The following is a 13,494-nucleotide window of genomic DNA, read 5'->3' as shown; positions in this document are numbered from 1 at the left end:
CATCTCTTGGAGGAGAAAGACGTTGTGTAGTGCCATAGACTCATGAAAGGCATGGCACGCTTGGGAGTATGACCAAGTCCTGGGTCCTGAAAACATAGTTGGGATCACGTGGGGGATGTATTCATAATAATACGAAAGCTTATACTGCTTTCTGTGTGCCAGGCAGGTCCAAGCTCTCTACTTGGGTTAATTCATTTATTCTTCCTTATGCTCCTGTAAGCTTATAGCGCTATTACTCTCTCCATCATACAGACAAGGACAGTGAGGCACAAATAACTTAAAAAACTTGTTCCAAATTATGCATCTAACAAGAACCCAGGCAGTTTATGCTCCACTGTCAGTACCTTTCAGTAATGCACTGCACTGCTAGGTTACAAAGGCCAAGTTAGTTAGTTAGGGAACAGCAGAAGCTGCTATAACAAACACCCCCCCACCCCCCATATAGTGACTTGAAGAAAACAGAAGGTAGATTTTTTTCGGTCAGATGTGTGTCCCAAGGGACAAAGTCCAGGGCTGCTGGGTCCAAGTTTGGGTCCAAGGTGGTCATGTTCACATCTTACCATCTTCCAGCCCGTGCCAAGGGACACAGGGAGCCAGGGAGGCTGTACATCTTCCTTTTAAAGGAATGATTGAAACACGTATCTCCCATGGGCTAGATCTCGAGCTGCAAGGAGGCTAGGGCATGTGGTCTTTAATGGAGCAGCCATGCTTTCTGCTAAAACTCAAGGGATCTGTTTTTAAAAGGAAGAATGGATATTGGTGGAATGCCGGTAGTCTCTGCCACCACCTACTGACTATGCATCCTGAACTCTGAAGTTTGAACTCTGTCCTGTAGATGATGAGGCCCTAGCAAATAGCCTCTAAGGGGGGGAGGTTTCATGCCCAGACTTGGGTTTTAGATCACTCCAGGAGTTGCTCAGAGGACGAAGGAAAGAGAAACCAGAACAAGGAAACCTGTTGACTTGATGTGTCTGGTGTTTTGTTTGCTGTCTCTGGAGTCCTTGCTGGAGGCAGGACTCAGCAGGCTGGTTTCCCAGATAGAGGACGTGCAGGCACAGTGAGTGAGTGTGCTGGGGTGGGAATGGGCGCTGTCAGTGGTCTTAGTCCATTCATTCATTCATTCATTCATTCATTCATTCAGTGACTCTTTATCAAGCACCGTGTCTGGGCACAGGACCATGCCAGTGGTCCCAAGAGGTACACGGAACGCTGGGGGCCAGGTTCCGTTCTTAGAAAGTTCTCCAGTGATGCTCAGTGCAGTGTGACTTCTCGGCATGCCACTCTGATGCCAGTCTCTTTGTTGGTTTCTTTGGACCTTAGGACCCCCGGAGCAAACACAAGTTCAAGATCCACACGTACTCCAGCCCCACGTTTTGTGACCACTGTGGGTCCCTGCTGTATGGACTCATCCACCAGGGGATGAAGTGTGACAGTAAGTACTCAGTCCGCCTCTGCTGTTGGGGCGCCTCCCCCGGGGTCTGCAGCACCTTCTTCCGAGTGCAGGGTGGGCTGGGTACCGTTTGTCTGTTGCTGGGTAACGGGAGCCATTTGTTTAGCTCATGATGCCGCAAGGCTGTCCTTTGGGTCTGGGCTGCCCTTGCTCATGCCTGTGTGGTCGATTAGTGGGTTGGGGTGGGTATTTGTCTGGGCTTGGAGGGCCTCACCCACATGTCTGGAAGGATGGCTGGCTGTCACATGAGTAATGGGGATGACAGGGCCATGAGTCTTTTATCCCAAATGGGCTAGCCTGGACTTGCTTACACAGAGGTCCCAAGTTCCTTACGAGGGCAAGTCCCACTGAGCAAAGCGAGTCACACAGCAAGGTTCACAGCCACTATGGGAGGGGACACAGGGAGGCACGGACACATTGGGGCCGTGCCTGCAGCCATGCACACAGCTGTTTCCAACACTGATATGCAGCGCTGAGGCTGTTCTTTGCAGAGAGAAAAGACACCCGCAGTTTATACCAAAAGAGGGGAGAGGGTGTGATTCTCAGGCCAGGCTGGGGCGGGAAGAGGCTGGAGAGGGCAGGACTCCTCTTTATTAAAGAAAGGACTGAATGGCCCATGGGGTGGGACAGCCAGCAGGCTCTGAGAGCTGCAGCTTCCCCTGCAAAGGGACGGGGCAAGGACAGGGAGCTCCGTGCTGGCCGGGGGCCTGTCGACCTACAGCAGGCGGAGCCATCACGAAGCCAGACTGTCTGAGGACAGAGGGAGAAATCCTCAGGGGCAGAGAGTGACTGAGAGGGATGGATGTGGCTTTGGAGGGAGCGGAAGGGAGGGAGAGAGAGAAACACACAAGTAGAGACAGGTGGATGCTGGGGGGGGGGGTTGGGGGGCAGATGCCACGTGGGCCCAGGTGTAGGGGGTGCCCAGTGAAGCTGCAGAGGGACCCTGCACCAGAGAGACTCCAGCAGGAGGAGGGACGGAGGATGAACCAACAGACACAATGACTGGAAGTGACACAGAGGTGCGCTCACATGGGCTCCTGTGGGAGATGCAGAGAGCAGAGACTGAAACACACATGGAGAGACACACACACACACAGAGACGGAGGCAAAGAGATGTGATGCAGAACCTATTCCCCAGTGCAGCTGTGGTCCTAAGGCATGCGTGGGTGTGCGCGCATGCACACGCACACGCACACACGCAGAGGAGCAGGGACCAGGAAAGAGACAAATGCCAAGGTGGGTACCGAGAGACAGGCGGGCACAGACACAGGGTTAGAGCCGCAGAGACACAGTGGAGATCGGGGCTCCCAGGCAGACACTTGATAGAGGCTTGCATGACACCGACTCTTCTGAGCTGCCGTGGGGCCCCAAATTTTTCTCGAGGACAGAGAGGGTTGGGATGGGGGCACTTGAGCTGACACAGAGCCCTGAATTTGGGCGCTCAGGTTCCAGGGGGCTCTCCCTTTCTCCTTGCCCACCGTCCTCCCCCCACAACTCATTCCCAGATTTGTAATCTGCCTGCTGCCTCCTGGAGCTTGGGCGGGCTGAGAAGGGGCGCCCTTGGCACACCCTGCCCCTGGTCGTGCCCTGCTCCTAGCTCCTGTGGAATCCCCTGGAATGCAGACCCTGTAGGGGGGTGATCCAGCCTCTCCTCCTGGCTGCTCAGACTGGAACAAGGGGACACTTGGGAACACTGGACTCCAGGCATACCTTCCTGGAGCAGCCATGGTGCCAAAGAACTTGGGGGAAACCAGCTACCCACTGAGAGAAGCACAGAGGCCCCGTGGGGGTGGGGTGGGGTGGGGGGAAAGGGGGCATGCGTTTATCAGATCGCAGAGAACCCTTCAGAGTGTCAGATTCAGTTTGCAGACATATTTCATTCATCTTACCCTGGGTCTTTTTTTTTTTTAGGGCTGCACTGGTGGCATATGGAAGTTCCCAGGCTAAGGGTCGAATCAGAGCTACAGCTGCTGGCCTATGCCACAGCCACAGCAACTTGGGATCCGAGCTGCATCTGTGACCTACACCACAGCTCAAGGCAACACCGGATCCCCAACCCACTGAGTGAGGCCAGGGATCGAACTTGCATCCTCATGGATACTAGTCGGATTCGTTTCCACTGAGCCATGATGGGAACTTCCCCTGGGTCTAATTTTTTTTTTTTTTGGTCGCAATTAGTTACGGTAGATATCGTGGGTGCTCTGCTCAGATCCCAAGAGGATGCCCCTTCCCAGAGGGTGGTTCATGACCCAGATGCAGGGTTGCAAAGGCCTGGTCCTCTTGTGTCAATTCCCCGACAACTCTGAGAGGTCACCTGAGGATGGGCGCTCCCCTTACATCACACGTGGGCCAGCTGGCAACTCCTCTTCTCCGGTGGTCTTTCCAGGGAACCCAGCCTATGAGCCGTCAGTATTAAAGCATCGCGAGATGTCACATACAAATCGGGATTCCCGCTTCGCTTGAAAAATGGGAAAATTTTGGCTTCCGTCAGGGTTCTGCCTGAGGGGCTGCTGCATCCCGGTGGTGCAAGCCCACCCACCACACCCGCAGCTTCCCTCCCTGGGTAACCTGCCGCCCCGGGCACTGAAGTTGGTGACTTTCAGGGCCAGGGGTTGGGGGGCTTAGGAGGAGTCTTGGAGAAGTCCTTCTGGTGAGACTCGGGCAGGGCAGGCTGGTGTCCGCCAGTCCGGGAGGGAAGGAAGGGCACAGGAGGGGGCCAGCCTGGGCCAGCCTGGGCCAGCCTGACCCGTGCGTCCTCTCTCTGCCCCCGCAGCCTGCATGATGAACGTCCACAAGCGCTGCGTGATGAACGTGCCCAGCCTGTGTGGCACAGACCACACGGAGCGCCGCGGCCGCATCTACATCCAGGCCCACATCGAGAGGGAGGTTCTCATCGTGGTCGGTAGGTGGCGCTGGGGCTCCCGCGCCGGCTCCGCTGGGTCCGCACCTGGCAGGACCTATGTATTAGGGGAAGGGAGGCCGATGGAGGGATGGGCCGGCGCTGGGTGGGGAGGGAGGAGCGGTGCCCCTGCCCGCCTCCCTTTCACCCGCTTTCATTACCAGCGCTTCCCCGCTGTAAGCATCCTTAGAAACTGCATCCCCGCAGAGCCACGCTCCCAGAACCTCAGCTTCCTCACCATTCCCCACTCCCCCCCGGCCCCGCACCTTGTACTCTTTCCCTCAGTATCTTTGGCGTGTGCAGGTCTGTCTTTCTTACAGACAGAGAAGGGATGCTCGTTTCTTTCCCAGGCGTTTCCAGTCTTGGACACCCAGTTTGGGAAAGTGTTATATCCTGGGGAGGAGGAGGCGTGCGCTGTGCATCCCTGAGGGCTTTCCACGGAATCGAAGTTCTTTCTTTCTTAAACCCGGTGGGGGCTGTGCCGGTCCCTGTTCTATTATGCTCTGTACTTTTTGCACTTCTAAATTGCTTCATGATAATAAGAAAGAGAGGTAAAGACGGAGACAATCTGCTGGAGAGATGCAGGGACCAGGGGACTAACGGTGTTGGTTCCTCCTAAGGGAACATTCATGGAATACTTGGCTCTGAGGCGTGCAGCTCAAACAAAAGGGAAACGCATCTGCCCTGGACGGGTAACTCTTCAGCCATAAAGCTATGGTAAATCCAAAACTGAGCTGGACTAGAGTAGGACTAAAACTTTGAAGGAATTCTCTCCCCAAAGGCCTGTCTCAAACGTCTTGCACTTGATAACTAATTAATTTCAACAAGGTTTTATGACTTGTTATCTTAGGAAACTGATCAGGGAAGGGATGGATTTTGCAAAAATTGATCTGAGGCCAGGGAGCTGTTGAGCAGCTCTGAAGTGCTGAGCCTACAGCCCATAAAAATCGAAACATACCCTTGTAAAATATAATCGCTGTTTTTAAACTGAGGTTTGTGACACCCAGTGAGCTTTTAAGGGACATGTATTTCTTTGAATCGCTTTTTTCCTCTGAAAGGAAGCCTAGTGGCTGACCTGACTTCTTCCCAGCGGACTTGCCTGAGGGTCCCTGGAAGAGGAGACGCCTCAGAAGCTGGTTTCTCCCACTGTCTAAGCTTCCTGGGCTGGAGGGGCAAACATGAGGCCCTGCTGCCCTCTACTGTTATTCTCTAGGAACTACACCAGCTCTTATGGTACCTGGGGCAGTGGGCCTTGAAGGATGCTCAGAGCTCAAAAACAAACCACAGAATAATGCCCTCAAGGTCCATGCCTTGTTCCCATCATATAAAAGAAATAATGAGGAGTTCCCTGGTGGCTTATGGGGTTAAGGATCTGATGTAGCTGCTGCTGCGGCTCAGGTTCAGTCCCTAGCCCTGGAAATTCTGCATGCCACAGGAGTGCCCCCCCCCCCCCGTAATAATAAATTATGTGACATGATAGGGGTGTTAGCTAATGCCAGGGAGGTAGTCATGTTGAAATATACAGATGCATCAGATCAACACATTGTACCTTAAACTTACACAATGTTATCGGTCAATGATGTTTCAATTAAATAGAAAAAATTTAAATGTTATCTCTTTCGGTCCTCACATTAGCCTTGCGAAATATCTACTAGACTTGTTTTATTATTATTATTATTTGGTCTTTTGTCTTTTTAGGGCCACACCCGCAGCATATGGAGGTTCCCAGGCTAGGGGTCCATTCGGAGCTGCAACCGCTGGCTTATGCCACAGCCGCAGCAATGCCAGATTTGAGCCGCGTCTGTGACCTACACCACAGCTCATGGCAACGCCGGATCCTTAACCCACTGAGCAAGGCCAGGGATCGAACCTGCAACCTCCTGGTTCCTAGTCAGATTCGTTTTCGCTGCGCCATGACAGGGACTCCTAGACTTATTTTATGAATGAAGATATGAAGCTCAGAGAAGTTATGCTTCTAAGAGTTCACACCATCTGTCATCATCATCATCATACAGCCACAGCTAAGATTTGAGTTTTTTAATGTGTCATTCACTCTGCAGAGCCTTTTATAGGCCACATCTAGTTTAAACTTTTTCAGCAGGAGTTCCCTTCATGCCGCAGTGGTTAACGAACCCGACGAGGATCCATGAGAATGTGGGTTCCATCCCTGGCCTTGCTCCGTGGGTTAAGGATCCGGCCTTGCCTTGAGCTGTGGTGTAGGTCGCAGATCCGGCTCGGATCCTGTGTGGCTGTGGCTGTGGTGTAGGCTGGCAGCTGTAGTTCCAACTCGAACCCTGGCCTGGGAACCTCCATATGCCGCGGGTGCAGCCTTACAAAAGCAAATAAATAAATAAATAGAAAGTTTTTCAATAACTAGAACAAGCTAAGTAGTAGTATCGCTCCACCCATCAGGAAACAGGCTCAGAGTCATATATGTCATCACTGAGGTCTATTTGATTATGAAGTGTGATATATTCAGTTTGTTTTTAGTTTAGTTCCCTGCAACAACCCTCCGCCCCCCCCACACCCCTCATTTATTCCCTTTGTGGTTTAGCTAAGTTATCTCTTCTGTGTATTTCCTGGGGACTTTGTTTCCTGTGGTCCAAGACGACGTCGCTTCAGAGTCAAGGTCAACATCTCCTGCCTGCATCACAGAGGGGCGCTGTTGTCTTGATCACAAGTTAATGATTTTCAGGCAGCCCCGTTCCATGCCTATGAACAGAGGGGTCTTCCTTTCCTGTGGCTGCTGTAACAAAGTACCATAAATTGGGGGCACTCAAAACAACAGATATTTATCCTGTCACAGTCAGGGAGGCTCGAGTCGGAAGTCAAAGGGCTGGCAAGGTTGGTTACTTCTGGAGGGCTCAGCTGGAAAGTCCGTGCCATGCCTCCGTCTCAGTTCCTTGCAGTTGCCCAAAATCCTCGCCGTTCCCTGGCTTATAAATGTATCATTCCCATGTCCACCTCCATCACCCCATGGTCTTCCCTGTGTGTCTCTGTGTCCAATTTCCTCTTCTTCTAAGGACACCAGCCATTGCATGAAGGCTGCCCTAATTCATCTGATGACATCTGGCGAGAACGTGTCTCCAAACGTGGTCCGATTCACAGCTCGTGGGAGAAGGACTTGAATGCATCTTTTGGGGAGGGTCAACCCACACCAATGGGGAGGAAGGGATATGGGGGCTCCCTGAAGGTTAGGGCTGGAATATCTGCTTGCTTGGGGTTCTGATAGCACTAATTGAATAGTTACCACAATATCTTAGTAGCACATGGTGGTTTTGCCAAGTGCTTTGATATCGGGTCACCCAGGGGAGGGCCTGGGGTTGCCCGCACGCAGAAGGGGAAACTAAGACTCAGTGAGGCTGGGTGGCTTGTCTGAAGTCACAGGCAGAGCAGCCATGCGCACCTGGGCCACCTGACTGTACCTGCTCTTGTCTCATCACCAAGCCGGGCATGGGCAGTACCTGGCACGGGATTGTTGATTGACTAATGACCAAAGCACCCAATGCTTTGACAGCCATTCTCTAAATAGAGAGCCGAGATGGAGATTTTTTTGTTGTTCAGATGATTTATAAGGGCTGCTCCTGAGATGAGGGTGAGGATGGAGCAGGGAAAGCTGAGTGTGATCTCCAGGGGGGCAGCTTCACCATGATCCCAGGGAGCCACGGACCACACATCCCAGCACAGAGCCAGCGCCCCCTGGAGGCAGGAAACCTTTCTGTCAGGGTCAGACACTATGTTCGACTGACCTGTGTCCCCCCCCAACCCCGAAATCCATATGGAAGCTCTTGCCCAACAAAATGGTGTTTGGAGATGTGGCCCTTTGGGTTAGAGGAAGGCGGGGTTCTGATGATGGGCTTGGTGGCTTTATGGCCATGCAAGGGCACAGCAAGCCAGGAAGGGGGCTGTCATAGGGAACCGCGTCGGCCTGCACTGTGGTATTACACTTCCTGCCTCCAGAGCTGCGAGAAAGAAACATCTGTTGTTTAAACCACCCAGTCTCTGGTGTTTGACTGCAGCAGCCTGCGCCGACTAAGACGGTTGTCTTTGCTACAGGCTCCCGGGATTGGGGGTGGGAGGGTGGTGTTACCTCCTGGGCTCCAGGGCTTCTGTGTGGCTGAGGACAGCCCTCTGGACAGGATGGCAATGGTGAGCCCTGATGCGCCAGCAGGCAGGCAGCCAGGAAGAGGGGTGCATTGGCCAGTGTGAGGGGAGCTAGGCAGGATTCAGCTCACCCGGGTACCCCTCCGATCTTCCAGGCATCCTTCTGGTTTCATTGTTGGGACTCCAGTCCGGGCTCCTGCTCCTTGAGCTCAGCCAGACAGATGGGAGAGGAGAGAGCCCTTCCCAGCAGTGCCAGGCCAGGTGTGGGCTGGCATAGATCACTCCATGTCATCCAGACCATAGAAGCACGTCCAGTTGGGGCTTGCCCACTCACCTGCCCAGGCCGCCTCACCATTTGCTCTGCATGTCCCCTGGTGTTGGAAATCCCACCATGTCCAGGGCCATCAGGCTACAGGTGCTTCCGAAAGATCTGAAAGTTTCCTCATCTCCTGTGGCTACTGGAGTCCGGGCTTTAGAGCTGCTAGTGGGGAGCTTGCCCAGAATGGAAACCGGCCCAGTTCTCTTCCTTTAAAAAGCGCATCAAGGAGTTCCCATTGTGGCTCATCGGGTTACAAACCCGACTAGTATCCATGAGGATGCAGCTTCGGTCCCTGGCCTCGCACAGGGGGTTAAGGATCCATTGTTGCCCTGAGCTGTGGTCACGGCTCAGATCCTGTGTTGCTGTGGCTGCAGTGCAGGCCGGCAGCTGCACTCCGATTGGACCCCTAGCCCAGAGACCTTCAGATGCCTTGGGTGCATCCCTAAAAAGCAATAAATGAATAAATAAAATAAAAATCTCATCAGGGGTTTCTCATTGCCCTTGGGCAGGCTAGCTGTAATGGGGTGATCTCACTATTTATTGTTTCTTTGCTTTTCTTTTCTTTTTTTTTTCCTTTTGGCTTTTTAGGGCCATGCTCGAGGCATAGGGGAGTTCCCAGACTAGGGGTTGAATCAGAGCTACAGCTCCTGCCCCACCCCATAGCCACGGTAACATAGGATCCAAGCCGAGCCTGCGACCTATACCACATCTCACGCCAATGCTGGGTCCTTAACCCAGTGAGGGGGACCAGGGATCCAACCCACCTCCTCATGGATCCTCGTTGGGTTCGTTACCACTGAGCCACGATGGGAGCAACTCCTTGCTTTTCTTTTGAATCCTTCATCCTCTCCAGGCTGCACCCACCGTGAAACCTCTGCCTACTCTGTTCCCTCAGTCTGGAGTCTTTGCCGTGTGTCTTCTTCCAGCAGGTCCCTCTTCCCTTCCTGTAGGTCTCAGCTCATTCTCACAGTCAAGGAAGCTTCCCAAGACTCTCTCTTACCGGAGACATTCATGGGACCCTGAGCTTGAACTTGTATCTCTTGTGGTTTTGTGTTGTGTCTGCATCTTCCGCTGGGCTTTAAGCATCAAGAGAGCCAGGCTGTGTCTGCTTTGACTCCTCACTCTACCCCAGCACCTAGTGTGATGGGCATTATTACGTATTTGTGGAATCAGTGCGTGTATGTCTGAAGGAGACACTTCTAGAGGATCCTTATAGATGCCAGGATTTCACAGATGATCCCCAGACCAGTGCCTTTTGAAGGGAGGAGCTCAAGTTCAACAGATAATCCAGTCCACGGCATCATTCTTTTATTTTTTGTCTTTTTAGGGCCGCACCTGCGGCATATGGAGGTTTCCAGGCTAGGGGGCCCATCAGAGCTGTTGCTGCTGGCCAACACCACAGCCACAGCCATGCCAGATCTGAGCCGCATCTGCGACCTACACCACAGATCTCGGCAACGCCAGATCCTCAACCCAATGAGCGAGGCCAGGGATCGAACCTGCAACCTCATCGTTCCTAGTCGGACTCGTTTCCACTGCGCCACGACGGGAACGCCCACAGCATCATTCTTAAAGGAAGGGGACCACACGAAATCCTAAGGACCAAGTCCAAGGTTAACAGCAGGTATTACTGAGACTGGGACCCACCTTTTGGAGCCATGACTGCCCTTGTTCCTGGGTAATGTAGAAAAGACAGAGAGCAGAGAGACTTGGAGACTCACAGGAAAACATTGGGACATCAAGATGGCCTATAGTGTCATGGGAGCAGGCAGTACCATCAGAAGCCCTGGTCAAAGTTGTAAGATGCTTCTGGAATTTATGGAGCCCACCTCCTGATGTATAAAATCCTTCCCTTTCAGTTAACATAGCAACTGATATCCCATGATTTACATTTCTTTTCTTTTTCTTTTTTGTCTTTTGTCTTTTTCGGGCCACACCTGTGGCATATGGAGGTTCCCAGGCTGAGGGTCCCATCAGAGCCACAGCTGCTGGCCTACACCACAGCCACAGCAACGCGGGATCTGAGCCACATCTGCAACCTACACTACAGCTCATGGCAATGCTGGATCCATGACCCCCTGAGCGAGGCCAGGGATCGAACACACAACCTCATGGTTCCTAGTCAGATTCGTTAACCACTGCGCCACGATGGGAACTCCTACATTTCGACCTACATTGCAGCCATTTACAAATCCTTAACCACATCCATAAGCATATCGCACAAAAACACACTGTTCTTGGGGTTCCTGTTGTGGCTCAGTGGGTTAAGGACCTGACGTTGCCTCTGTGAGGACATGAGTTCCGTCCCTGGTCTTGCTCACTCTCTGTGGGCTTTTGGATCTGGCTTTGCTGTGGCTGTGGTGTCGGCCGGCTGCTGCAGCTCAAATTGGGCCCCTAGCCCGGGAAATTCCATACACCACAGATGCAGCCCTAAAAAGCAAAAAAATAAAAAATAAATAAAATAAAAAGCTCATCGGTGGCTTCTCATTAAGCTAGCTGTAATTCTACCCTTAGCCTGGGAACTTCCATATACTAGGGGCAGCCTTAAAAAAAAAAGGAAAAGAGAAAGAAAAATGAGTTGTTCTTACAAAAAGCAGAAAGAGCAATGTTTTGCATGTCTCTCTTTGAGACACTCATTCACTGTTCCTGGCATTGTGTTGTGCTGTACAAAACCTTCTTAGACTGAAGTATCTCCCAGAAAGACGTGGGAACTTCCAATATTTGGTATTTAAATCCTTTCCAAGAGCTGACATCCATACATCAAAAGAAGAAGCAAACCAAAGAGATATCAATTCTTGACAGGCTCTTGGGAAGGGTTGAGAATCACATGCATCTGTACCCCAGATTCCAGGAGAGGTTTTAAGAGTTCTTAGGAGAAGGGAAACGGACGTTGAAAGCTCCCAGAAGCCCTGCTTGTTATATAAAGAACTGTTTCGGGAGTTCCCACTGTGGCTCAGCAGTAACAAACCCAACTCGTATCCAGGAGGATGCGGGTTTGATCCCTGGCCTTGCTCAGTTGCCATGAGCTGTGGCATAGGTCGCAGATGAGGCTGGGATCCCGTGATGCTGTGGCCGTGGTGTAGGCGGGCAGCTGTAGCTCTGATTGGACCCCTAGCCTGGGAACTTCCCTATGCTGCAGGTGCAGCCCTGAAAAAAAAAAAAAAAAAAAAGCATACATTAATAAATAAAGAACTCTTTGCAAGTAGAGAAGGGTTTGTCCATCGTGGGGACTCCACCAAGGGGGGACAGGGAAGAGTACAAGCAAACCAGTGAGGGTCCTTCGCCTGCGTATTCTACATGGGTGTCTTCCTTCTGAAACCAATATGGTGGGACAAGACCAGAAGAACTAAGTGCAGACTATACCTGAGGTGGTTTGGGGCAATAAGGCACTTACAGTGTGAGAAAGGTGGCCCCTTGTCGGTAGGAGGGTGGGATGGGCTCAGTCAGCATTGCTGTTCATTCATTCTTTCATGTTGAAAGGGCCTCACTCCCAGATTGTATCCAATGACAAACGAGATTCTTGTCTCTGCCCTCGGGGAGCTCACAGCTTAGTGGGAGAGCCAGACATAGGTAATTACATTGCAAGTGGCAAATAGTGTGATAATACCATGGGAACCCCCAGAGAGCCTCCTGAAGCTTCTCGAAGGAAGCCATGGCTGAGTTGTGTCTGTAGGATATATAGGAGCTGTCTGGGCAGAGCCAACTTTGGGTCAGGATAGATAAGAAAAGTAATATCAGAGTTCCTGTAATGGCTCAGTGGTTAAAGAATCCGCCTAGGAACCATGAGGTTGCGGGTTCGGTCCCTGCCCTTGCTCAGTGGGTTAAGGATCTGGCGTTGCCGTGAGCTGTGGTGTAGGTTGCAGACGTGGCTCGGATCCCGCGTGGCTGTGGCTCTGGTGTAGGCTGGTGGCTGCAGCTCTGATTCAACCCCTAGCCCGGGAACCTCCATGTGCTGCAGGAGTGGCCCTAGCAAACGCAAAAAAAAAAAAAGAAAGAAAAAAAAAGAAAAGTAATATCGGCAATGTTTCTTGAGTTGTTCTTACACGCCAGGGGCTTTACACAGATCCGTTCCTTCGTCTTCACAATAACCCTCTGTCATAGATACCCATGTTATTGTTATTATTATTATTTTCTTTTTAGGCCCGCACCTGCAGCATATAGAAGTTCCCAGGCTAGGAGTGGAATTGGAACTGCAGCTGCCAACCACAGCCAGAGCGACACTGGACCCGAGCTGCGTCTGCGGCCTATACCGCCGCTTTGTGGCAGCGCCAGATCCTTTACCCACCGAGGGAGGCCGGAGGTGGAACCCGCATCCTCATGGATACTATGTGGGTTCTGAACCTGCTGAGCCACAGCGGGAACTCTAATGCCCCTGCTTACCTGTGAGGAGATGGAGGCAGAGCCAGTTAAGTAACTGTCCCTGGCATCACCCCGTCCAAGGGATGTCTCAGATCTGAGCCCAGGCCATCCGCGACTCCATGGCCCTCAGGCTCACCCCGCTGCTGTGTTCCAGGCAGAGGGAATACAGTGCACAAAAGGCGGAGGCTAGAAATGGCGAGGATACAGGAGACTCTCAGCTATTAAATGTGGCTTCCCTGCCCTCCGTCCTGGTTATAAGCTCCTCTAGTCTCTATTCACTCACCCTCCCAGTCATTCCCTTATTCATTCAACAGCATGGACTGAATGTCCACTCTTTGTCAGGCACATTCTATAGTGCTTTTT

The 13,494-nt window shown here is 52.1% G+C and overlaps 1 protein-coding gene across 2 annotated transcripts in view; it reads left to right on the top strand.

The window, feature by feature from the left end:
• The window catches only part of PRKCB (protein kinase C beta), a 388,950-nt gene that overhangs the window by 201,105 nt on the left and 174,351 nt on the right, over positions 1-13,494 (top strand). For both annotated transcript variants that reach the window (XM_047780291.1, XM_047780292.1), the window contains exons 4-5: positions 1,321-1,432; positions 4,224-4,352. In XM_047780291.1, coding sequence (XP_047636247.1) covers positions 1,321-1,432; positions 4,224-4,352 — 241 coding nt within the window. The remainder of the gene's footprint in view (positions 1-1,320; positions 1,433-4,223; positions 4,353-13,494) is intronic.

The sequence above is a fragment of the Phacochoerus africanus genome, chromosome 5 (genome assembly GCF_016906955.1).
Source record: "Phacochoerus africanus isolate WHEZ1 chromosome 5, ROS_Pafr_v1, whole genome shotgun sequence".
NCBI classification, from domain to species: domain Eukaryota; kingdom Metazoa; phylum Chordata; class Mammalia; order Artiodactyla; family Suidae; genus Phacochoerus; species Phacochoerus africanus.
This window is presented reverse-complemented; position numbering and strand designations above follow the sequence as displayed.